This window comes from Ornithodoros turicata, chromosome 5 (genome assembly GCF_037126465.1).
Source record: "Ornithodoros turicata isolate Travis chromosome 5, ASM3712646v1, whole genome shotgun sequence".
Taxonomy (NCBI): Eukaryota; Metazoa; Arthropoda; class Arachnida; order Ixodida; family Argasidae; genus Ornithodoros; species Ornithodoros turicata.
Window position 1 is genome coordinate 64,634,237 of NC_088205.1, and position 25,562 is coordinate 64,659,798.

At 44.3% G+C, this 25,562-nt stretch overlaps 2 protein-coding genes across 5 annotated transcripts in view; one reads left to right on the forward strand and one right to left on the reverse strand.

The window, feature by feature from the left end:
• The window catches only part of LOC135394581 (GRB2-associated-binding protein 1-like), a 9,898-nt gene extending 4,551 nt beyond the window's left edge, over positions 1-5,347 (forward strand). For both annotated transcript variants that reach the window (XM_064625393.1, XM_064625394.1), the window contains exons 5-7: positions 657-729; positions 808-901; positions 2,666-5,347. In XM_064625393.1, coding sequence (XP_064481463.1) covers positions 657-729; positions 808-901; positions 2,666-2,908 — 410 coding nt within the window. In that variant the 3' untranslated portion in view covers positions 2,909-5,347. The remainder of the gene's footprint in view (positions 1-656; positions 730-807; positions 902-2,665) is intronic.
• LOC135394582 (probable protein phosphatase 2C T23F11.1) lies at positions 5,341-24,501 on the reverse strand. Of its 3 annotated transcripts, none has more exons than XM_064625395.1 (8): positions 24,178-24,501; positions 23,309-23,416; positions 21,079-21,228; positions 20,374-20,439; positions 11,992-12,207; positions 11,376-11,459; positions 11,156-11,301; positions 5,341-6,643 (listed from the first exon to the last, which is right to left on the reverse strand). In XM_064625395.1, the coding sequence occupies exons 2-8, from the start codon at positions 23,409-23,411 to the stop codon at positions 6,212-6,214; spliced, it is 1,197 nt and encodes a 398-aa protein (XP_064481465.1). In that variant the 5' UTR covers positions 23,412-23,416; positions 24,178-24,501; the 3' UTR covers positions 5,341-6,211. The 3 variants fall into 3 exon arrangements, with proteins under 3 accessions (XP_064481465.1, XP_064481467.1, XP_064481466.1); XM_064625397.1 differs by lacking the exon at positions 24,178-24,501 and adding an exon at positions 24,071-24,162; XM_064625396.1 differs by lacking the exon at positions 24,178-24,501 and adding an exon at positions 23,576-23,595.
• Between the last annotated feature and the right edge of the window lie 1,061 nt (positions 24,502-25,562).

Here is a 25,562-nt window from a genome sequence, read left to right on the forward strand (position 1 = left end):
ATTTAACCGCACTTTACATTTGGTACATCAAATGCATGATACATAATTGTTGAAAAAATGTTCATCATCATAAAACGAATTGAAAGTCTGGTCTTCTGTGCGTTTATTTAGCAAAAAAAAAGTGTGCAAGTGGGTATAGCACGAGTACCAGCACGACCCGCAGCGGCAACGCGGGTGCACCCGCACTTTACCCGCGACCCGCACCGAGTCACGTTTTCTCCACGCAAATCCGGGATTAGTGCTGGTATCCGCAATGCCACGCAGACCTCTTGCGATCATGCTAGCATACCATGCTTTGAACTGTGACTGCTGCGACCTTTTTTTTTTTATTTCCCGAAGTTCAGTTTGTGCAAGTGCCTTCCTCCTTGCATAAATGTGAAGCGTGAAGAATGAGGAATTAGGAATTGAAAAGTAAGGAGGATGCATTGCTTATGAATCACGGAAACGCAGAGTAACACTTGAAGGAGCCGTAAAGAGCCCGTTAATTATAAATTTCCCCTCTTTCATCGCAGATTTAATCATAAATCATTAACAAAGTAACAAATGACTCCCGTTCGTTATGTGTTGGTTTCAAGGTGATTGCATCTTTCCTTCCACGAGGAGGGTCTTTGCACTTGAGTGGAAAGATTATACATTTAGAGTATCTTTCTCCGTAGCTCCAACTATCTTCCCCCTCGCCCCTGCACCTGTAGCACGCAACCGAAGCCTCACCTCTTTTACAAAGACTAGGTGAGTCTGCATAATCCAGTACATGGAAGGATGCTACTAGATTTCCCAATGTCTTATATCTTATCTGTTATCCCAAAGGTTGAGAAACAAAGGGGATACTGTTGTGTACCCGGACGAAGACTCCTGGTCAAATGCCAGTGAGAGCAGAAGGAACTCTGCAAACGAGGAAATGGTATGTACATGTATCTGCCCTATTAGTTGCCTCTATGTGGAGTTGACAGGTGCTCCAGACATACCCAACCCAGTTGAGTACTCAGGCGGTCGGCCATGCGCACTTGAGCACTTTAGGCAAAGTTCACAAGGTCAATCTTGTAGATTAAGCTCACGGTACACCAGTGTTGCTTGTGCTTGCTTTGTAGGGAGGGTTATTGCTCCACTCCTAATTCACCCATTTACACAAATCAGTCATCGAACAAGTACACATGCCCCCATCCCAGTACCAACCAGTGCTGAAATTGTATTGGCATTACTCTGTGGAAATATGGAGTAACACAAGATTCCAACCACATGGTCCTTGCATGCTGAGCTTGAGAAAAATAGGAAGTTGCATAGGGATGCAAGCAACAGTTTTTGTTCTTTCTACTGAAAATGACAGACTCATTTTACAACCAAAGTCAGGCATTTTGTGCGCGAAAAAAAAAGTTGTCCTCACATATAGCATGCTCTAGAGTTCCCGATATGGCACAACTTCTGTCAAACTTGGGTGAAAGATCTCGCCTTTGTTCCTCACTCTTTGCACTACAACTTGCTAGACACTGAAAATGAGTTGCGCTCTGCACGAGCCCATGTGAATGCATTCGCCCGATGACGATGAGTCCCACGGTTCTGCACTTTAATTAAAGGCCCTCGTACTTCAAGGCCTCTCTAGGCCTAGGTGTCCTCACTCCTCAGTAAAAAAACTGCCTCTTCAGGCATCTCTGAGAACACTGTATCAAAATATATCTCAAAGGGTGACAATAGACGATTTTAAAAAGATGCGCGCGCCACCAAGCACACACGTAAAGCAGTATGGGAACTTTGAGGGACACTGCTCTGTCGTCTGCTTCGGTTATGGTTTACCCCCGGCAGACGCTTCCGCTGCGCACACCGGGAATGATTATGTTGTTGTTCTACCCCTGCCTCTGGTTGTGTTGTAATGCTTTAAAGTAGCACAGAAGTCATTTTTAACACCCAGTTTTCTTCCTATAAAACTGTTAAGTAGGCCAGTAAGATGCACAATGCGAAGTAATTTACACCACAGAGTCATAATTATCGCAGAAATTGAATTTAAAATACGCCGCAAAAAGCGACCGTGCGCAACGGTGGTGAAGAGCAGTACCAGCCTGTGATCTGCCTGGAACCTCGCACTGACGCTATAAGGAGAACGCTCGCTGATTGACCTAGAGAAATGTCGTCTGCTACTCCGCTGTCGTCTGCTACTCGGCTGTTCGGGGTTCTGATAAAGCCTTTCTCCTTGCTCGGTAATGCTTCGGCCGCTCCTTCTATCCCCAATTCTCCGGGAAAACTGGCAAAACAGGTTTACGGCGGCAAAGAGACAAGGCGTTGACCCCCACTGACCGCCAAACCAGGACGAGTCTCCTTATGCAGTCATCGGTGACGTGCCATCATACCTCCTCATTCTCGTTATAGATGGAGTGGCGAGTTAAGGGTGAAGGCGCGGAGCTATGTTTATGTGAGTTTTTTTCTGGGAAACAAATTGCACACATCAAAAGCTTTCGTGCCATTCGGTAAAATGACACACACACTTTCATCAGATGTCTTAATCTGAAATTTTTTTTGATGGCCCTCTGTACTCCTTTAAGGCACTCTTAAGTTCCCATGAGCCCTTGGGTGCCACAGGTGGCGCTTGCTTTTCTAAAAAGCTCCATTATGAACTGACAAAACTGCTGAAATATAAATTCTACAACTACCACTAACAGGTTTTTTCGATGTTCAGTCTCATTCATTGCAGGCCATTAGATATGGGACAGGCAAGAAAAAAGGCGAGATACAGTACCTGGACCTGGACCTGGACGCAGAAACTGGATCCGCGCAGAGTCCGAGGTCTCCGGAACGTGCAGCCACTTCGGCCACCGTCTATCGGACTGTTGACTTCCTGAAAACCAAAGCCTTCAACAGGACACGACAGAACGTCGAAGAGTCGTACCGCACCCACAAGGATGGCGAGCCGTGCAAGTGATGCCTCGAGGTGGAATACTTTCCTCACCATCACCTTCTAGGCAAGATTGAAGCGGTGATCTAGAGCTTTTGTAAAACTTGAATGCATTTCACGGACCTATTTCTCACAAGGTTTGCTACGGCTAGCAGCCAGCTTTTATGTTTGACTATGGCAGTGTGTTTTTATGGCTTGCTTTTCTTTACTTGTACAATGATCGGCACACTCTTTTTTTTACCTGACGTGTTGTGCACTGCCAATATTCTAGCAACAAATGGAACCTTTTTATGTCCACACCTAGAAAACTTGTCATACAAAAGGAATCATTTTACATAAGAGATGTGAAATATTACGTGCATTGTGATACGTGCTTGTATATACAGTACTTTGTTAAAACGTACACAGCAAATTAATTATAAACGTTGCTATTTGGTGCTGCGCGTGAGAAGCCAAAAGGCAGTGTAGATAGCGTATGCACAGCAGCAACTCTTTTTCGGAACAAATGTACAACCCTTTGCTAGCATAGAGATACATACATATACATAACATATACATTTAGCCAAGCTTAGTGTAAATAAACGTGCTTATTGCGTGTAACATATCCTTTTAGTACCTGGCTTGAGATGACCAAATATACTGTTGTTGTTGTACTTCCATCATGTGCCTTGCCATACAGTGTTGTAATCAAGGAAAGATACACATGCCTTAGGTGTTATAGGCATGCCGTTGTAAATGACCACTTCTGCAAATGGAGCTTGGAGATGTGTCAAGGTGTTTCATGCTACTATTCTTTTCTCACATATGCCTTGCAGGGAAGGAATCAAGACTTTTGTTAGTGAAGTTGTATTTTTTAAAAATCGTAGTGCCATGCTTCTTAGGTTTTGCTGTATCTCGTGCAAACTCATAAAAGGAGCCCCCATAATGTCTGAAAGTACCCACATGATTGTGCATAAAATTTGTATTTGTGTACATGATCAAGAGTGGATAGCAGTGCATATGCAGCCTCAAGAAATTACCTCAGAGACTATAGAAATGCTTACTGAAACTTGTACAGGTTGCAAATCAACAGCATAGAACACATATAATGGCTTACCACTAAGGTTTGCGGTCTTCTGCATTTATTTTTCCAGAAATTAAGGGATGGTTTATCAGTACCTACCCAGTTTAAAAAAAAAAAAGATTTTTGCAGTAATATCTAAATTCGAAAAAAAATTCCAGTTTGGGTGGTTACTCTGCAATACAAAACTGTGGTAATGCCCACATGTGCCCTTGAGGTTATTTTATTAACGGCTAAATATTATGTAATATGTTGGCCTTCAGCGTCTTTGGTCTTGCAAATCCATCTCGAGACGATAATTGCTCATCTTGTTACCGAAACAAAACCTTTCAAAAGGTCAACACGGAACAGACCAGTGCAGTCGAAGCAGTGAATGGGGGGGGAGGGAGGGTTGAGTAGGAAGAGGGGGGCAAAAACTAGAATGCAAAGTAACCCATTGTTATACAGGGTGAGTCACTGAGGTCTCTGTTGCTGGCAATATAAAACAATCCCCAATTGAAGAGGCCAGGCACCATGTTCTCAGAATGAGGAATCCAATTAGAAGTTCCCTTTCCTGTCCTTTTAGACAAACCTTTATCTGAAGCTTTTCCAGAGGTAATATGTTCGGAATACGGTGGTCAACTTGACGGCACATTGATTTTTTGGAATAATCTGAATTTGCAAAAGTACCAACTGTTCTTAGTCTTGGTTTTCTGGTAGTCTATTTTTTGTTTCTTGGAAAACTCTCAAAAGTGCAAACCTTATCACACACATGTTCATACAATTGTTTCCATACGCCTGAAGTTCAAAAGCCTGAAGTTTTTGGGAAATATTTTTTTCGAAATCTGGTAAATAAACATGTGCTCTAAATTCATGCCAATTTGGGTGAGAAAACTTCCAGTACACTAAATTCAGGGAGAAATCTGGCCCAGTTACTCTAACTGCACTGGTTCGGTACAAATGGTGATGTAACTGCGTTTGCTGGCAAACAAGCTAGAGTGCATTCCTACGGACGTCTCAGAGAGGGCAATTTGCCGGGGTAAAAATTGGGCTTCACCCTAAAGAGGTGACCTTCAATTCGGGGTGCAAATTTGAGTAAGAATCGGGTTAAACACAAACTTCAGGCTCTATTCATAACCTAGAAATCAACTGCGCAGGTTTAGCATGTGAGCATTGTTAGGTCTGAGAAAAACAAGCTGAATGAGTAATTAGAAGTGGGTACAGAAATTAAAAAGGCTCTACTGGTCACTACAGGTCTACACGGGGAGCCATGCAATACATATCGATACAAAGCTGTGTCTCTGCTGCTTCAAATCCTGTGATATATATAGCTGTGGAAACTTTGTGCACTGCTTTGTGAGCCAAGCTCTATACCCTGTACATAGCTCTGCATCAAAAAACAGCAAAATAAACATGGAACTACAGTATTACTGCTTGCAGTCATATTTATTTACCTAATAAAACTTGTAAAACTCTAAAAACTTCACAAAAGTTAACACAATGTAGGCAATGCTGTTGCACTGCCGAAGAAAATGCCCTTGTGTTGTGTGTACTTTTCTGGAAGAACATTTGCGATGGATTATTCCTTGCATTGGAACACTTGAAAGTGTAAGCTCCCAAACACAACCTGAATATGCAACAAGGGAAGGAGAAGAGAGAGAAATGGAACAGGTAAATAAAGACGCTGCAATTGCATGTAACAGAACGGAAACACACAAAGAAAAGTGGGTGTGCTCCACTGGGCATCATGTTAAACTTTGATAATGGGGGGGATCCATTATATACACTTTGTAATGAGGTATACATCCTTTATAAAACTCGAGCTCTCTTCAGCATTCACCTGAAACCACGTAGCTTTTTTTTTTGTGTGTCCAGCAGCAGTGTCTTTTTATTTTTGCCACTGCAGGCCACATGCTTGTGTACAGGTTAAAAACGTGCCACAAACAGAGACAACAAAAGAGGGCACGCGTGTCTTCTCTGGTTGTTACCGCACACCTGCGCGAGAGGTGTGACACCCCTTCCGAAATTTTACACCTTCGATTTCAGCCTCTCTCTCTCGCCAGTAGCCGTACGCGTCGACAAGCATAAGTTAAGCCGATCAAAATCTTCTGCCTCTCATTGCGGCCACCGAGTTGTTCCACAATTCATGCTGCGAAGAAACACTTAAATACTCATTTCTACTCAATCGATGTTTCTTCAGAGTCTCCCTCAAATCACAGCCCCACGTGTGACCGACGCAAACCCGGGCGATCCCTAGAAGCCCCTCGCCCCCATTCTATCACCTACTGAAATCATGCCACCGCCATCTCGCCTCCTGTTTCCCGCAGGGGTGCGGGGGAAGCTGTGGGTGGAAGTTCCGAAAGCTGGGACGAGGGAGGGGGAATCACATTTGACGAGTCACCCTTCTCTTCGCTCGCCACGTCACCCTGTCGATGCGCATCATCCGCTATGGTCATCAGTGTCTCCTCGGTGAAGTTCCGTTCATCATCGCCGCAGTGACGCTCATCCTCGTCAAAGCTGTGCTCCTCGTCTTCCAGCCCAATCAGACTGTCCAGTGGCGGAGATGGGGGTCCGGGTGCAGGAGGCAGTGCACAGCGCCGTGCCAGTTCTTCATATGGGGCACCGTTTAGGAGGCACACGAGCACCACTGTCATGTTATCGCACCCCAGACCTCCCATTTGGCAGTCGGGTGCCAAGCAGCGAGTCATCAGTTCCTCACAAATCTGCAGAGAGTACAATATTGCATCACTCTTGTGCTTCATAGCAAAACACGTTAAAGGGGCACTGAAGCAAAATATTCTGTTACCTTCACGTCGACGCAAAAGGAACGGGAGTCATGATGAGCGAAAGAAACAGCAAATTACGCTTTCTCTCCTTCTCAAAGCTTTCATTGGTCTCCTCGAATGATTTATCCAATCATCACGGAGATCGTTTGAGGAGACCAATCCGAGGCCCCTACGCATTGTCGTGCTTCCTGAGGAGGAGAGACAAAGCCTGCAAGTCTTTGTACTTCAGTGCCCCTTTCAGCTCACGTTAATTCGAGTCAATCCAACAACGCCAAGTTTAGCTATGTTCAAAGGTCCCAGAGCAAACACCTATACATTTGTGTTAACTAGAAAGCTGAACACAGAAACGTTACATGGTATATGTGCGTGTGGAAAAGTTGGGCTGGGGCTCCTAAAGAGAAAGGCAAAATTGTTCCTCAAATACAGATAATGTACTGTATGTACTTGCACTATTATCATGCTCGTGTAGTCAGCACATCCTCAACTTTGGCGTCTAAGGCCCAGTCAACACCTGGTCAACCGGATTAGCCCACGCTGGTCAACTTTTAACAGAGATCAAAGGTCACTAAAACTTGGAAGTTAACACTCAATTCTTTTTTGGCAACGTTCGTTAGTGATGAATGTTTCAGTGACAATAACTGCCCTTGGTGAAGCAGAGTTAAGGGTTAAATTGAAGTTTGGGACTGCTGGTCTCAGTTCAAATGTAAACTGGGGTTTATGAAACCCGGGCTAAGTGTCAGCACTATTTCCTGAATGTTTTATGCACATACTTTAGCAGCACAACTGGCACATACCACACGACAATGGCAACAGCTTAGTGGACAAATTAAAGTACACACACTGGTCAAACATACATACCTCGCAATTTATAATGACAAGCCCTGCATGTTGTGACATCAAATGTGCTTCGCATACTTGAATAACACACTCTAATAATATCTACATCACACATCCATAGAAACTGCGACTAAACAGTGCCATGGTGCATGGTACAGCTTGGGACAAAAGTTCACGGAACGCGGCACTGGCATATTTCTTTATTGGGGCAGCCTCCTACTAGCTATAAAGAGGAGATCGAATAAGAAACGCGTGACTGGCTATTCTATCCATCTCTCAGTATGTGTGTCCGCTCCTGCTTGCTCCCGGGGTGTCACTCCAATGAAGAAATGAGACACCCCAGTGTTCCATAAACTTTTGTCCCAATCCATACAACCTGATGCATGATTTGAATTCAGGGCAAAATTGGGTTGAACCCAAAGTGATTTTAAAGTCACACCCTACATATCTATAGCAGACACTAACTGGATGCATGCAGATTCTGTTGGAAAGCTCTTGTTCGCGCATTGTAGACTCGATGAATGGTGTCACTAGTGGTAGTTTGCTTTTGGAAAGCCAAAAACCCAACATACAAGAAACACGTACGCACAAACTACGGTCCGACAAACGAGAGCTGCATGCACGTGACATCATTTGACTACACATCCTAATGATCAGCTACTGTATTTGCACAGCTGTCTGCAAGCAATCACACATAACGTTATCCAGAAACAAATACAAACAGTCCATAACAAAACACAAAAGTCAGTGATGCCCAGAGATGATGGGCATTCAGCCCCTGGATGCACCTGACCTATTGCTCGCTACCTTTTCTGCTTTGTTAGAACCTGATGTGCAAAACTGTGCTTGGTTCTCTGTTGGGAAAAAGGCATTTCGGCCATTTCCCTGGTCTACATGGATAACATCCTGCACCTAGAGTTTTACTTTCCGTTTTGCTGTGAAAGGGGACAAAGGAGCGCAAACGACACACAAATTCTCTTCTTGACAAAGCAGCTAACTATTGCAGAGTAGACAGTAAGACAGGACCACGACCTACAAGATTTATAACGACCATGTCATAGGCACCCCGTCCCAGCGCCGCATTTGTAAGCTAGCGGTGGCGCTACTCATCGGCCTGGTTATTGCTTTCTCTATTTCTGTAATACTTTGTACTTCAGCTTACCTTAGTTTTTTTGTATGAGCCGTGGATCATTCTACACGTTTTCATAAGAGCTGTTGCTGTTGTCTGCTAAGGTAGTCGTATGACCGCTTCTGCACGTTCAAAATACAAATTTCCATTGTCCAATCATGATGCAGATCTCATGGGCCGATGTGTAGCGCCCCTAGCGGATCATGCGGATGGGCTCTTCATAGAGGTTACCGATTATGACATGGTCGTTATAATCTACAGGTTTTCCCATCCATTTTAGTCCAAGTGCCATCTAAATTAGTCCAAGTGCCAACTGAAATAATCCGAGCGCCACTCAATTTAATCCGGGTGCCATCTGAAAAAATCCAGATGTAATTTAATTTAATCCGGGTGCCATCTGAATTAGTCCATGGTGTTTTTAAGCACTATAACCGTGTGCTCACACAAGGGACATCCTCGCAGAATATTCTACAGACATGTAGTGGAAGGAAAAGTAAAAAGCTGCTGACAGGACTTAGATTCTGCTGCGTCTTATGTTGAGCACTCGCACGGCGCCGGATATCGAGTGTTGAAGCAGAAGCATAGCAGACGACACCATTGGTCATGTCGTCTGCTACATAATATCTTCTGACTGAGCTGCAGGATATTCCACACGGTTAGAAGAGCACGAAAATGCATGACTCCCATAGCTGACGACACCACTGCTGCTGTCGTCTGCTACAGAATACCTTCTGACGGAACCGCTGGATATTCCACGCGGTTAGAAGAGCATGAAATACATGACTCGCATAGCAGACAACACCATTGGTCCTGTCGTCTGCTACGGAATATCTTGTGACTAAGCTGCGGGATGTCTTTCCGTGCTCTTCATCCCCAGGAAATATCCTGTGGCAGAGGCACAAGATATTCCTTCGCAGACGACAGGAACACCGGTGTCGTCTGCTACGAGCATCATGCCTTTTCGAGTTCTGCTAACCGCACGGAATATATTGCAGTTCAGTCAGAAGATATTCTGTAGCAGACGACAGCACCAGTTGTGTCGTCTGCTATGCGACTGGTGGCTTTTCGTGTTCTTCTAATCGTGTGGAATATCCTGCAGTTCAGTCAGAAAATATCCTGTAGCAGACAACAGCACCAGTGGTGTCTTCTACTATGTGAGTGGTGGCTTTTCGTGTTCTGTGTGGAATATCCTGCAGTTCAGTCAGAAGATATTCTGTAGCAGACGACAGCACCAGTGCAGTCGTTTGCTATACTTGCGCTCCAACTCCCAATATCTCAGCGTCGTGTGAATGTTCTACATCAGACACGTCACAACTTCAGTTCCATCAGCAGTTTCTTTTTTACTTTTTCTTCCACTAAAATAATCTACAAAGATGTCCCTAGTGTGAACACAGGATTAGAGTGCTTAAAAACACCATGGATTAATTCAGATGGCTGGCGGATTAAATTGAATGGCACCTGGATTTTTTCAGATGGCGCTCGGATTAAATTGAATGGTGCTTGGATTATTTCAGGTGGCACCTGGACTTATTCAGATGGCACTTGGACTAAAATGGACGGGAAAACCTGTAGTATGTCGTGGACGGGACACAAGTGAAAGCTGCCTTGCGACCATGTCACGGAATATCCGGATTTCGAGATGTTCATGCCATTGAGCTATCATGACACAGACGCCACAACAATAGTAGTACATATCAAGCTATGTCAAAACATTTCAGCTCCTGAATTCCTACAGGCCCTTCGCAGATTCCTTGCATGGAGAGGAATGTGTCATACAATATACTTGCATAATGCCAAGATGTACAAGTGTGTGGCAAAAGAGCTTACATGTGCAAGGAAATTCCTCAAGGACCAGCTATTTCAAGACTTCTCCTCCAGAAATGCAATTCAGTTGAACTTTATAGCAGGACATAACGAAAAACCCAAGACTAGGGACGAGAAGCTAAATACACAACTTTGAAAGTACATTACGTTGGAACGTTCTCCATCATGCTTTCAGGTCTGTGTTCAGTCAGAAACAGCAGCAAGAGATTGCAAACTGTTGTAGAGAACAAAAGTGACCAGTTTTTAAATTTTTCTTGTACATAACGTGTTTAACTTACTCTTCGGACAATTAAACCAAATTTCATGGTCACCTCACAGTCGAATTAGTGGAAGTCATCTGTGCATAATTAGGGCCGTAATTAGGGCCAATAATGATCTCGCAAAAGTGCAAAGTCATCCATCAAAACAGGCACTGGAGAATGCTAAGCACTGCACAGTCAGCATTTCCTGGCAGGCATATTGCCATTCGCCTGAAATGCAAGACACTTTATGTTCTTTACACTTTATGCACTTCATTTTCCATCCGATATAGCCAGATTTTACCGCTTTGCAGATCTTGAAATAAAGCCAGATTTTTGCTCCTCTCCCCTCCCCTCCCCAGGTTTTGAAAAAATAAAACCCCAAAATACAAGGGCCTATGCACAATAATGCATGCTTACCTGTTCCGGTTCCATCTTTGCAGCTATTCTGACGCGGACAAACTCAACGACTTCTTCGTTTGAGAGCACGTCCCAAATTCCGTCGCAGGCCAGTATGAGGAATTCATGACTGGGAGTTATTTCTTTCACTACAACATCCGGATAAGCTGCGGCACAGATAGAAGAGACACTCGCGTTAGTCCCTTCCAGTCTCCGTGTGCAAGTTCCCTGACAAGCATACCTGTGACAATCTGTTCCTCTGCAGACTTCTTTTCATTTTTCTTGAACACAAAATCACCAAGAGCACGTGATAGGGCTAGATTTCCTGCAAAGGACTCCATATTGTCAGTTTTCAAAGACAAACTAGGTGTAAATCTATGAGCTATGTAAAGCAGAAGAATACACAGTCCTGAGAAACTATGCAGCTCTTGTTAGTTTATTTAATATGAAGGACCTTTCGGAGCAAGAAAATTTGCACTATGGAATTGAACTGAAGTATGCAACTGGGTGTTGCGAGGCTTGTGTTGTCTTTGTCCTTCTATCTTTCACTGCCTCTACTACAACGGTACAGTAGAACACAATGGTACGTGTTCTTAGGTGGTCACAGTGCTCAAAACCGTCCCTCTAAAGCTTTCACATCAGTGAAAGATGTCATAATAGTACCTCTGAAACAGCGGACTTCAAGTAGGGTTTACAATCCCCAAACGGTACTAAAAATATAGGCTGTGGGTGCAGTTGCACTCCTGTTGTGGTGTGTGTAGAGACCATGATATGGAGTCCAAATTATAAGAAGTTATTTTTCTTTGTTACTCTTCGTGTCTTTCTCTTCCCCCCGTAATGTGAGTGGTCTATCTCACCATTAACCCTGTTGAATTCGACCCATCCTCCTGCGGCAATGATGCGCCGGGTTTCAGCCTCGTTGCTCGGCTTGTGGTCAAACGACAGCTGCTGGACCTGCCCAGACACAGACGCGATTGCTCTCGAGTCCCCTACATTGCCACAGTACAGTTTGCCATCTTTCAGCAACACCACCACCGCTGTTGTGCCAGCCAGTTCGTCCTTCATGGCATCATCTGAAAACGAGAAATCACTTGTAGGAGTAACTACGCATTATCACTGCTAATGGTGCTCAGGTGCTTTCCATGCTTGGTGTAAATGCCACAAGTAGGGGACGGTAAAGGTAATGGGAACGGATATGCATACCACGTTCCTCTGTTACCGGAAACAGAAATGGAAACGAAGATGATCGGCTGGTACTGAATTCGGCTAGTGGATAGTACTAGCGAAAGGAGGGAAACAGTGCAGGCAAGCTGGTAACGATGCATACTAGAGGAAACCAGGAGGCACAGAACACGGAGGGACAGAGAAAACAAATCCTCAGTCATTTTGTTTTGTCTGTCCTTCAGCCTTCAGTGCCTTTCAGTTTTTTTCTAATACGGATAGTACTGTTTTATAATGTACGTGTGTTCTCCCTGATGGGAACATTCCGTGAATACCACACAAGAGCATAGGAAGCAGAGTACGAGATCTTCAGGATGCATCCGTTGCTCGCTCGTCCCAGTATGTGCAAGACGACGCAAATAATACGTACATGCATCTACATCTCAGACATCTACATAAGGGATTACGCCGCAGAGACTATGAAAGCCTAATTTTTGCATTTCACCACGGCATAGCTGTATTGTCCACTACTGGTAGTGTCTGCCAATGGATGTGACATTGGAAGGGTAGTTGTGTCCATCTAGGGTTCTTAGACATTGAACTTCAGCAGGGCACTCTACAGGATGAAGACATGTGTGCTACAGAATTTCTTCGAAGCTGCGGATTCCACTGAAGCAAAATTACTTATGTGGTGTGTACTCCTGACTTCAAAGTGCCACTTACACAAAAGGGGGGAGCTGACAGGGCTTAAAGGAGCAATGAGGTGACATTTAACGTCGCTCGAAACCCTGCCTCGTCTGTCAAGCTGTCCACCAGGAGTCACCATGCAAAATATTTTCGCTCTGCGGTGCGTTATAGCTGTGCAATCGAATTTACAAAAAACAATATGAGAAAGCAGCCGCAGAAGGCCGACACGATGCTCTTGTGGCGTGGTGAAGGGTACGTGCATTGCTTCATTGTTTTTTCTTGGCAGCTCACACACCACTTATACATGCTTGAGCTGTGCCGCTGTAAGTCACTGGTCACGTGAGAGGAGTAGCATACATCACGACGTCCTCTCGTTCTGCGACACACTCTTTTAACGAGGAGAAGGATGTTGCAAAGGTGTGCAAAGCAGAGCCCTCGCCCACGCTCATCGTTCTTTCGCAGGAACTCATTTTATTCATAGGAGAACACTCTGCACCGAAAAACTAACAAAAATTTGGGGGTCACCTCGGTGCTCCTTTAAAGGGCTGTCTACTCACAGCTCCGTAGCATTACCGGAGACAGTGACAGAAACGAAATTGAAAGGCTGGTGCCAGAGACGGAACGTAACTATTTCAGCAACAAATAAATGAAAACAGTAACAAAGCATCACGATCCATTTGTTACACAATTACCTTATGGGACACTGGCAAACATATGGATAGAGGAAAACACATGATTCTCCAACTATCAAACTATTAAAGTCGCATCTTTCCTGGCATGGGGAGGGAAGGAATACACACCAACTACGCATGCAAGGTTTTGCGATGATTCTCTTGGAGGAGCATTGTCCACCTTAATCCATCGAAATGTCTGTCCATGTCCCACGCTCTGCTAATTGCATAACATGCATCAACTAGCCCATGTAGCCATTGTCATGGACACTTTGAAACTGAAACGATTAAATGTCACGGCTGACAGTGACAAGGCAGAAAAGCAGCAATGTGAAACATAACTGGTTACAAAACTGGTTCTGCAATACTACTATCTATTAGTTACAAAGTTCGATTTGGTTACAAAGCCTCAATTGAAAGTTTTGCTCAGTGTGTCAGGAAAGTCAATCACACTGTCGAAGCATGTGTGGCAACCATCATGCTACGTTATTATTTATTATTATTATTATTATTATTTATTTATTTCATCACACAAGTGATTAGGAGCAGAGGCTAAAAAGTCACAGGAGACTTGACAAGGCCTCTACCCCCTACAGCATTAAATAACCCCCTACAGCACATTAAATAATCACAATGTATGCAACACTATGCACAATGGTAAACGAGTACAAAAATGTCACTCAGTCATCAATAATAGAGATCAGCTTCGAACCTTACTCATGCTACAGAAGTGTAACAGTAGTGATTATTGTATATTACAAAAGTATGTTAGCAAATCATTTCTATGTATAGACAGCAGATCGCATGTATTATCATTGAGTAATCTAACTAAATTACATTGCAACCTCTGGAACCCATACGACGTCCGGCACTGTGGAACTTTATATGTTAAAGGGTGGCGGTAATTGTAAACAGGATTAGTAATTTCTAGGCTCGCTACGTCCAGGAGGTCACTTAAGTTTTGCTTAACTGCCCTTCGGTACGCCAGGATGAGCCTATAGCAATAAAGGTTGTGAATTCTGGGTATGCGATACTTCTCGAATAGCCCTGCTGTCGTATAGTTGTAGCTTACATCTTCTAGAATACGTAAGAATTTCTTTTGGAGAACCAGTAGTTTGGAGAGTGAATGCTTGGAAGTTGTCCCCCAAACTAACAGACAGTAGCTAAGATGCGAGTTGATGTGCGCGTAGTATATTGATTTTAGTGCCTGAGGTGAGAGAAAATATTTGCATCGATGCAGTATTCCCAAAATGGAGCAAATCCTGGAACGAACGTACTGCATGTGGGCATCCCAAGACAATGTGGCTGAAAAGTGCACACCCAGAACTTTGACAGTATCAACTATGTCAACCGTTCTCCCATTTAAGTAGAGGCAATTCTGTATATTAATCTTCTTATTTCTTGGACGGAAAAAAATTGCTTTTGTTTTGGTGGGGTTTAGTTTCAGCATGTTCGCTTCAGACCATGTCAACAAATTGTGCAGCAACGAATTCGCTCTTGCGACTAATTCGTTAATATCCGTTCCAGAGAGAAACATGCTGGTGTCGTCAGCGTAAAGCACAAACTTGGTCCGGGAGCAGAGATTAACTACGTCATTAATATAGATGTTAAAGAGGAGGGGTCCCAGCAAGCTACCTTGCGGAACTCCACACGTAATAGGGCGTGGTGATGACCGAAGGTTGTCAATAACTACGGTTTGAACTCTGTTACTGAGGTAAGATTGAAGTAGGGACCGTGCTGAGCCCCGTACACCATAGCACGAAAGTTTTTGTATTAAAATACTGTGATTTAGACAGTCAAATGCTTTGGAGTAATCAGCGAAAATGCCAAGTGTGAGGAGTTTATTTTCAATATTCTGCAATATGGCCTCCTTAATATTTAAAAGCGCCACTTCAGTGGATTTAAACTTGCGGAAACCGAATTGTGCGGGTGTTAACATGTGGAAGCGCTCGAAGAAATCTACCATTCTGGTGTATATAATTTTCTCGAAAACTTTCGAAAAAACTGGAAGGATAGATATCGGACGATAATTTGACATTATGCGCGTATCACCATTTTTATGTATAAGGCACACCTTACTTGTTTGCATTTTGCGTGGAAAGACCCCAGATGAAATACAAGAGTTGAATAGCCATGAGAGCCAAGGTGAAATATCTTTTGCTACCCTTTTGATCGGTGTAATTTGCATATCATATACGTCAGTACTTTTAGTATTTTTAAGAGAAAGAATACAAGAGGTAACTTCATGTTCATCTGTTGGACTAAGAAAAAGTGAGTGAGGAGAGCTGTAAGATACATACGCAGAGGCTGCTGTCGTTTCATTATTGGACAAGAACTGGTTCGTCAAAAATATATTAAAGCTTTCTACCATTCCCTGTCCGGTCACAGTCCTGTTTCCGACAAAGACACTGTCAATAGATTTGCTATGTGCTATACATTGTTGCTATATATTGCTATACATTGCTATACATTGTTGCTATGTGACGTTGCTATGTGCTATACATTAAAATGTTGGGGCCTCAGATACTGGCGATAGTAAATTCAAGAGCGCAGAAACAGAGCAGCTTGTGCAGTCGAAGTGTGCGTGACAACATAATCTACTGCATCGAAATTTTTGAGGCATCAGATATAGGAGACACAGAGTGCTCAAGCACAGTCTCCTATACAGGGTGTTTTCTCTAACGTGTCCAGAAATGATATTTAAAGCGAGCGATAAAAGAAAAGCAAGTGGTACTTTTCTGCTACTTGAGTAAGAAACAGGTACTGCTTCACTAGTAGCACCTGTTTCTTAGTCAAGTAGCTGAAAAGTAGCGCTCGTTCCTCTTTTATCGCTCGCTTTAAATAAAATTTCTGGACATGTTAGAGGAAACACCCTGTATACTACATGCCTGCTCAAACAGGCAAATCGACCGTTCACGCTACCGTATGGGGGCGCCAGTTTCCTAGGGCCCGAAACACAGACAGGCCAGTGACAACCTCCGCTTACCCCGTAGGCAGAGTTCGAGGTAACTCGTTACTGTAACTAAATTCCTTTTTTTGGTAACTTGTAACTTAACTCGGTACTCTTGCGCTGTGGTAACTTTCAGAGGAACTCGTTCCTTTTTCAGGTAACTTCACCAAAGTAACTTAAGTTCCAAGTTACTTTTAACTCGATTTTCACTCACGTCCACATATTTTCTTGCTTTCATGAAATTTTTTGCCATAAAACGTGATATTCAATCAGAGACAGTAATTTATCCAGGAAGTAAGAACCGCTGCCATTGAAATGAAGCTGTACTGTTGTGCGCCCACGGGGAGTAAGATGCAAAGCGTTCGAATAGACCTCTACCAGAGAAATGTCATCATGACATTGGTAGACAGACTGAAACCAAAACGAATCGGAAGGAGAGGGCTGGGTTCCACGAACGGGCACTTGTTCGCTGCCTCCCACTGAAAGAAAAGTAGGACCGAGGGTCGCGTCCCTTTAAGGGACCATATCATAATCCCCTCAAGACCGTGGCTTTCGAGCGCGACCTTGTTCACCTCTAGCTTCGAGCGTAGTTCAATTTTATCAAATTTTGGCGCTGTCGAACACTATAACGTCATTTGTTTACAAACAGGGAGAGGTCAATTGTAGGACATAAACAAAAACTATCTAAGCGTTTTGCACTCCTCCGCAGGCAACTCAAGGTCTAACTAAACTGCTCACGCATGCTGCACCTGCGTAATGTTATTTTGTGTCCGAAGTAACATGGAAATAACTCGTTCTTTTTTTTTAAGTAACTCAGTAACTGCGAGTTACATTTCAGGCTGAAGAACTTCGTTATTAACTTAGTTACATTTTGCGCACGGTAACTTAACTTGTAAAGAGTTCTTTTTGACGGGTAACCTCTCAATCTATGCCCGTAAGCAGACGCTGCTCTACCACACGTAGCTGAGATAAGCGTCCTGGGCGGGTGTATGCTGTGCAGGCCTCCGTCATCGCTCGAAAAGTCAGTGGTTATCGAAAGATGCAGTGCCAATTAGTGTTGAAACATTCTCTTTTGACTGTCAGATGCCACATCTACATCTGTGCGTAGGAGGACAATATCATGACCGATACTGCTGATACTGCATCGAGATAAGTATCATCACCAACTAGCGGCACCATTGTGGACGACCGGTGCCTGTGTGTTTCGGGATCATTGGGCAGGCAAGTAGTACATAGCAGGCTATGGCTGAAGTGAATTCGATGCAAAGCACATTGGCAAGCACCGTGGAACGTGCACGGAAACAGAGGGGAGTTAGTGCACCATTGTGAGTGTCACCTGACAGCACAATGGATGCGGCCTGTTGAATCAAGATTGGGGAAAAAAAAAAAAAAAAGGAGAAATGCATTCATTAACAGTTCAAGCTTAGAAAGTGTGTACGAGGCACATACGAGGGTGGTTCCATAAGTTTCCGGCCCGACCAACTTTTAATAGTCATGGAGACGGAACAAGTGGATCACTTTTCGACACAGTCACCCTTAACTTCGACGCACCTTTGACACCTTTCAACCAGCATTCTTATACCCTTGAAAAAAATAGTCCAAAGTTTTGTCCGCAAAATGCTGGAAAACTGCCTCTTGCACCTCACTATCGTTTTGAAATCTCCGTCCTCTGAGATCCCTCTTCAAGTTTGAGAACAGGAAGTAGTCACTCGGTGCCAAGTCTGGACTGTAGGGTGGGTGGTGGATTTCTTCGAAGCCGCACTCCTTCAGTGCAGCCTTGGCAACAGAAGCTGTGTGGACAGGGGCATTGTCCTGGAGCAACCGGATACACCTCGACTGAACTTGCCGCGCCTCTTTTCCTTGATTGAGTCTCGCAGTAGGTGCAGGAGTGAAGCATAACAAGTCGCATTAACTGTGGTGTTCCTCTCTTTGAAGTCGATGAGGAAGATCCCGTGACAATCCCAAAATATTGTTGCCATGATCTTTGTGGATTGCGTGACCTTGGCTTTTTTGGGGGTGCTTCTCCTGGTTTGCGCCATTCCATCGACTCCTTTTTCGAAAGGGGATCATAGTAGAGCACCATAGTCTCATCCCCTGTGACAATTGACTTCAATATTTCTTCTTTGTTCTCTTGACAAAGCTCCAAAAGCTCTTTGGCACAGACGACGCGCTGTTGCTTTTGAACTGACGAGAGAAGTCGTGGCACCCATCTTGCACTGACCTTTTTCATGTGAAGGCCCTCGCCGATGATGCGAAAAACTGTTGTTTTGGAAAGCCCAAGAATTTCTGAGATTTCCTTCACCTTCAGACGTCTGTCGCTCAGCATTTCCTCCATGACAAGAAACACTTTTTCTTGTGTCACCACTTCCACTGGACGACCATCGCGTGGATCATCTTCAATGGACCCTCGCCCCAGTCGAAACTGCTTAGCCCATTCTTTTACCGTTGTGTACGCCGGAGAGGCTTCCCTGTACACGTTGTCCAGTCGCGCTTTAATTTCTTTAGGCGAAAGTCCCTCTTTTGTCAAGAATTTTATCACGGCGCGGTACTCGATTTTTCCCATTTTAACTGAACAGTGCACCCTGGCTGTTTGAAATGCCGCTCTCCAACCGACAAAAGCATGGAGAGGGTTGAGAGTGGTGCTCCGGCCCTCCAACAGATGGCGCCACGCGTCCTTAATCGCATTTTCGAATTCGCATGCATTTTCAACCTTGGGCCGGAAACTTATGGAACCACCCTCGTATGTGCCACACACTCGCATTCATTTTTGAACACTGTCTTTCAGATCTCTTTAAGGTATGAAAAGGTGCTGTGACACTTGGCCTTACGTTATTAAAAGTGTACTGGCGTCAGTGATACTATATTCCAGGTTTTACCACAAAGAACATATAGACAAGCAGAAAATCGGCACAATGGATACCAAAACTTGTCCGGATGCGCACATTGGCACAACTCGCTCATGAGCATGTGGCGAATGAGCAGAGCACGAGAGCTGAGCGGGGAGTGAGTCAGCATGGGTGAGCAAACAGAGAGCGAGATGAGCGGATAACGAAAGACTCCAGATTACTGCAGGCACTGTGCAGTTCAGCCGGACGAGGACTACCAAGTGCATCTCTCTCCATAATAGGCAAGCCTGGATCTACGCCACTCTGTCTATGATCCCTCTCCATACTATCACCCTGACCATGACAATAGTCAATTAAGTACTTCTTAATATCCTGAACGGTTACAACGGTGGCATAAGACCACAGACAACGGGCAGTCTCATGACCAAAGCACTTACAACTGCTACACAGAGGAACGTGGCATTCTCGACGAATGTGTCGCATCTGCTTATGTAGCAGACCTAACTCGTGCTCAATGAGGCAAATGAGCTGAGCATGAGTAAGCAAACAGAGGGATGAGCAAGGGGTGAGTGTGCAGGAATCACATGTGCCTACCTCTGTCCAGCTGGGACATCACGGCAAGCATATGTGCTAGGGAGGTGGCTGCAGGCGAGGTGATTCGCTTGCGAGAACAAACAGCTCTCAGACAACAGATCTCAACAGCAAAGTTTGTTCAAGGGTATGTACCTCGCTAGCTATGACAAGCAGAAAAATAATACTTTTCTACATGACTCCAACGTGCAGTACAATGCGTGCACGATATAAATAAACCACACATGGCAAAAGTGTCAACTCCTTTAAAGTCGCCCACAACATTTTGTACTAAAGGAAGAAAAGGAAAGAAGTGTCTTTACATGCACAGCTCTTGGGAGGGTGAAGACGTACCTTTAAGCATATCAGAGTCCAGTTCCAGGAATCCCTTTTTAATGGCCTCTACAATGTCGCCTTTCTCTGAAATGGGCACAGTTGTAAACCAGGATGTAAGCAGCTGTACTTCGGAACACGTAAACTTCAACAGGTTGGCTCCACCCACAAACGTAAAGACGTCTGTGATTGGCTTAAGTGGGTGCATGATGCCTCAGAGTCTGAACGCAGTGCTCCCGCATTGCGCCAAACCGTTGCTTTTACGCTGGTTATGCCACGAAAAACACTCATAGCAGACGACATACTTGGAGCACATCTGCATGCTTTTAAAGGAAACACACAAAAAATATTCAATAGAACATAGGAATAGGAGGCAAGCAAGCTACTGTGTACAATCAGACGGCAGCCTTTCCTTGAGTTTGAAGAGCATGTTACAACACACATATCTTGTAACATGCTCCTCAAACTCAAGGAGGTGTTACCGTCTAAGAAAATATTTCCGTCAACAAAACACGAGAATCAACTTCACTGTCTGCCTGGCGTCTGCCATCTTCTCGTAGGCCCCGCTCTCGATGTGCAGACTACATTCTGCAGTGATATATCACTATGACTGTAGCTCTTATGTTGCCTTCGAGTATAGTTGCATTATCACAAGAGCTCAGCTTAGTGAGAACTCAGTTGCAGGAGAACTTGCTCCTGATGCACTAAATCTGCACAACTGCTTACGATAACATGGTTGCCCCACAATCTTGCGATGCACGTGGCTCCCGGCGTACTGTGCCACCTTTGCACCGCCGTGGCCGTCATACACTGCAAAGAATGCTGCATCTTTGTCCTCTGACAAGCTCAAGAGATGAGTGTGTGCATCTTCCATATCTTCAGGTGAAAAAGTTAAGTCAAAGCAAAAAAGGGTGCACAGAGTCAGATGGAACAGAATCTAAGCAACACCCTACATGATGCAACTCAATGAAAACAAATTGCAAGGTAAAATCGCTAAAACAGTGCTAAAAACAATTAGGACGACACAGGACGGACGCACACCTTACACAACACTTCAGCGCCACATTGCGCCACTCCAAAAACATGTTTCTAGCTCGTGTTTTCAAGGATTTCATGTATCTTATCACAGTAAATTACTGAACACGAACTAACAGAATTATCTGCAAACAATCTGACCTGCCTCGCTTCCTCTGTGTCGTCCTTATTGTTTTTAGCACTGTTTGTTTGTTTTATCATGTGTGACCAACAGGCCCAAATTGGTCTTTATTCAAATTGCAAGGTGTTACCGGCACGATCAGTGCCCCAACTGAACAGCAGATGCAGTCTTGAAACAGAACCTCAAAACACGCTGGAGACCCACCACTGCATAGAATAATACCTCCCGACTCCCGACATAACTGCATAAGTGTCACAAAAAGGTGTATGCCTCCTGCTTTTAACAAATCACGAGAGAGAACGATGTGATGTGGGATGATGGTTGGCTAGGACTGTGTCATGCTGTGCCATGCAATGGAGTTCTATTTCAAGAGTGTGTCAGAAACCACGTAGTAACATATAAGTAGTAACTTTCGTGAAATTTGCAAGCGCTCTTTCCTTCGCAAATTTAAAGTTACGTTATATATTCCAACTTACGTACACAGTTTATTGCACTATATTACACAGCATTGCTTCACAAAGTGTTCACATCTGGGCAGTAACCCACTCCCATTTGTCCTCCTTTTGAGTCCATATGACTTAGAGGGCTGCGATTAGGGGGTCCTTACTCGGTGCTATGTGGTACGCGGAGCAGGTTGGCACTCGATAGTGATTTAGCAATTGCTAGAAAGGCCGATCTGCTTGGCAGCGTGCTTCAGAAGAACTGAGTTGTTCTCCGTTGCAAGTGGAGGTAGTAGTCCAGCCTTCATGAATTCTGCGCGGATGACAGCGCCCCACGATTCCAGTTCCTTGTAAGCGTGGATCATCAAGCGAGTATGGGTTTAAGCACACTGCCATCGCAACCATTGTAAAAGTTGCCAAATCACTATATCGAGTGCCAATCGTACCTGCTCGGCGTACCAGACACCATCCGAGTAAGGACACCCTAATTGCAGCCCTCTAAGTCAGAAGGGCTTAAAAGGAAGACAAATGGAACGGGTTACTGACAAGCTGTGAAAGCTTTTGTTGACTCCTTCCCGGTAAGGGGGGGCGAAGACACCTGGTGCAGGGTCACCGCAGCGTGGTACCGCGAATTATTGCCTGATCCTGGCTCCTCACAAATTATTCAGCCAGCGAGTTTAACCACTCATGCAGTATGTCAGGTAGTAATGCGCCGCAAGCAGTAATCGTAAGTAAATAGACACGGACAAAGGAGAGAGAGACACAAGCTCGCTGCTACTCACAACTAACAGAATTTTACGGAGAGAAGACATTGCTTATATCTTAGAACAAAGGTACGAAACAGGTTAAAGCAACAGTAAAGACCCAAATTAAAGGTGTAAAAACATTGTTACATGGTTTCTTATGCTTGCAGTAACTGTGCAAAATATTTGAATGAAATTTGCAGCCATTTATTTAAGATCAAACTTTATATTCGGGGCATTTGCAGACGTGACACAGCTGTCAATTGCTTCCACTGTTTGCTCTATGAAGCAGTCAAGCTATCAATTCTAAACAAAACTTGTTGAGTAGGTTTTATCGTATCGCAAAACTGTAGGTTCAAAACTGTGTGAGACCACGCAGTTTGTTTTTACTCGTATAACAATGCCCTGCTCGATGGAGTTGTGAACACGGCATTTAGACAGAACTTACGGTCGACTGCAGCTCTAACCTCAAAATGAGTCCACGGCTACAAACTGTTGGACTGCTCAACCTGGTTAGTACCTTCGTACCTGACACATATCAATACCAACTATCACGCTTCAGAACTTTAGGTGAATACAAATCTCTCTTATTCAAAAACAGAACTGTGCAAGGATACTGATGCGCCATCCCTGCATGCATGATGCACCGACTTTCACATACTCGTTCATGCAACTTGAGGTCTCCTTTGCAGTGACAGGCTCGGACAATGTTTGCCCCATTTTAACTGGAATCAAGGGACATGATTAAGCATGCTCATATCAGTAACTCACTTCGTTTGCAGCACTACCACAGCAGCGCATGCGCCTGCGAAAACGTGGTTGCAATAGCGCGAGTGAAGTGTACAAACCAAATTTTTAAAAAAATACATGAAACGTATGCGTACTTCCGCAGTCATGGCTTCATCGTTGGGCAAATACTGCGAACTTGCCTCGGGACATATTTGCTGCCTGTTTGCGTCATAATTCAACACCGCACCATCCTTTTTACAGAGTAAAAATTTGAGCCTAATGGTTCGTTTTACAACTTCATCGTAAGAATTGCGTTGATTCTTAGTTACGCTCGGCCGTACTCTTGTTTACCATCGGAAATCCTGTACGGCGCGCCAAATGCCAAGTAAACCTAAGCCTACTGATTGTTCTACCATTAATGAACATTGTTAACTATGTATTCGTGCATCTATCAACGGCTGACAGCACGCTGACACGAAGGAACTCAACTGTCACAATCTCGTGACGTAGTTAGCAGACTGGTCCCAGAAAGTGACAAAACCAAGCTCTTGCGACATTATCGAACGATAGGCTGGATTGCGCTTTACTCACTAACCGCAGCCGGTTACATTTAATGTAAACCGCCTAAAAGATAACACGGAAACACTCACGGTGACAAATGTACAACCAGCAGCGTTTCCAAGCATTTAAAATACGGTACACAGAATATAAACAGAGTGCCGTACAGGCTGGACCCAACAGACGCAACATTGCTCACCTTGTAGTACGCGTGCACCTACAGTTCGTGGATTTAGAGCAATAACTTTTACTCAGTAAAGAATCATACTGGTGTTAGATGCGAGCATAGGATTACAAGCACCAAATATAGTGCTGTAACTGTGATTTTTCTAAGAACGAAATCAGTTCATTCACTGAATTCTATCCATCCGACCACTCAATTAGTTACTGTTATGTCCTCTAGGGGCGCTTCACCAAAACAAATTTCCAGTAGGAAAAATATAATATGTAAAAGGTGACAAATATTCTATTACATAAAATAAGTGTTGAACATAATAACCGACGGCTATGGGGTTTGCTGCCTAAAAGGGAGAACAACCAGCAAGCAGAGCGTGCAGAACCCACTGATCTCTATCTATAAAGGCTGGATGGCGCATGGGAGAGGGGCTCGCGGGGGAGAGGCGTGCATTCGGGCCGCCATGTTGGGAGGCCCTAAAGCGCAGTGTGCGCCCATAGAAAACAATGGGAGGCAACGGAGATTGTGAGTATTTATAGCGCTGCAGGCGTTGATCGTTGCTTGTCATCACACAATTTTGTAAGGTGCCAGTATACTGATGTATCCTAACAGTGTTTCACAGGTGTCCTGCCGCTCGATTCTTAATTACGTTATGTTTTGCATTCCGAAACTAGACCGTCACAGCAGTGCAGCGCTGGGGATTGTACTACAGTACGTTTCCCAGCCAATATTTCAACAAGAAACGATGTGAGGTTAACAACCACCATGTATGTAATATCCCGTGCTGCGTTCTGGACAAAAATTGTTCCATAAAGAACGGTCCGGGAAAGGATATACTCGCATGGCAGAAAGAGATCGTTCTGTAGAATCAGAGCCGTTGTTTTAGCCGTGTATCGGTTTCGTATGATTTATATCAAGCACCGCCGCAGAAAGTGTCTTTTAGTGAACGACTGCGGTGCTTTGCCTCACAAATATGGACACACCGAAGCAGCCCAAATACGTTGTGAGCGTGATCTAATTGCTTCACGCAATTAGAACACGCTCGTTAGGACAGTTAATCAGGTAGTGATGTAAGCTTAATCAATTAAGTTACTTAAAAGTGGTAACACCTCCTTGAGACGCAGGATTTACCTCTTTTTGAAGTACAGCCCTTCTATGTTTGTTTGTTTCTTCCTTCATTTGTTGATTATTTGCAGGCGCGGTTGTGCCAAACTGAATGCCCTTCTCGAGTACTCACATGCTTTTGCTGAATAGAACTGCAGCGTGAGCAACGCTGCTTAGGAACGGGGGGCCTGCTATCCAGTGCTGACTTTGTCATGCTTGTTATGTGGAGCATGTTCGAAAAAATGCAGCTGCACATCTGAAACTCCAATGAGTATCATCGTCATCTAATAGAGAGCGTCGTAGCA

Excerpts from the sequence above, each read along its gene's own strand:
- LOC135394582 (XM_064625395.1), bottom strand. The coding sequence starts at position 23,411 with ATGGGGCAAACATTGTCCGAGCCTGTCACTGCAAAGGAGACCTCAAGT. Across the intron at positions 20,440-21,078 it reads TGTGGGGCAACCATGTTATC|AGAAAGGCGACATTGTAGAG; the intron begins GTAAGCAGTTGT and ends TGCCCATTTCAG. Across the intron at positions 11,302-11,375 it reads AGAGGAACAGATTGTCACAG|CTTATCCGGATGTTGTAGTG; the intron begins GTATGCTTGTCA and ends TCTGTGCCGCAG.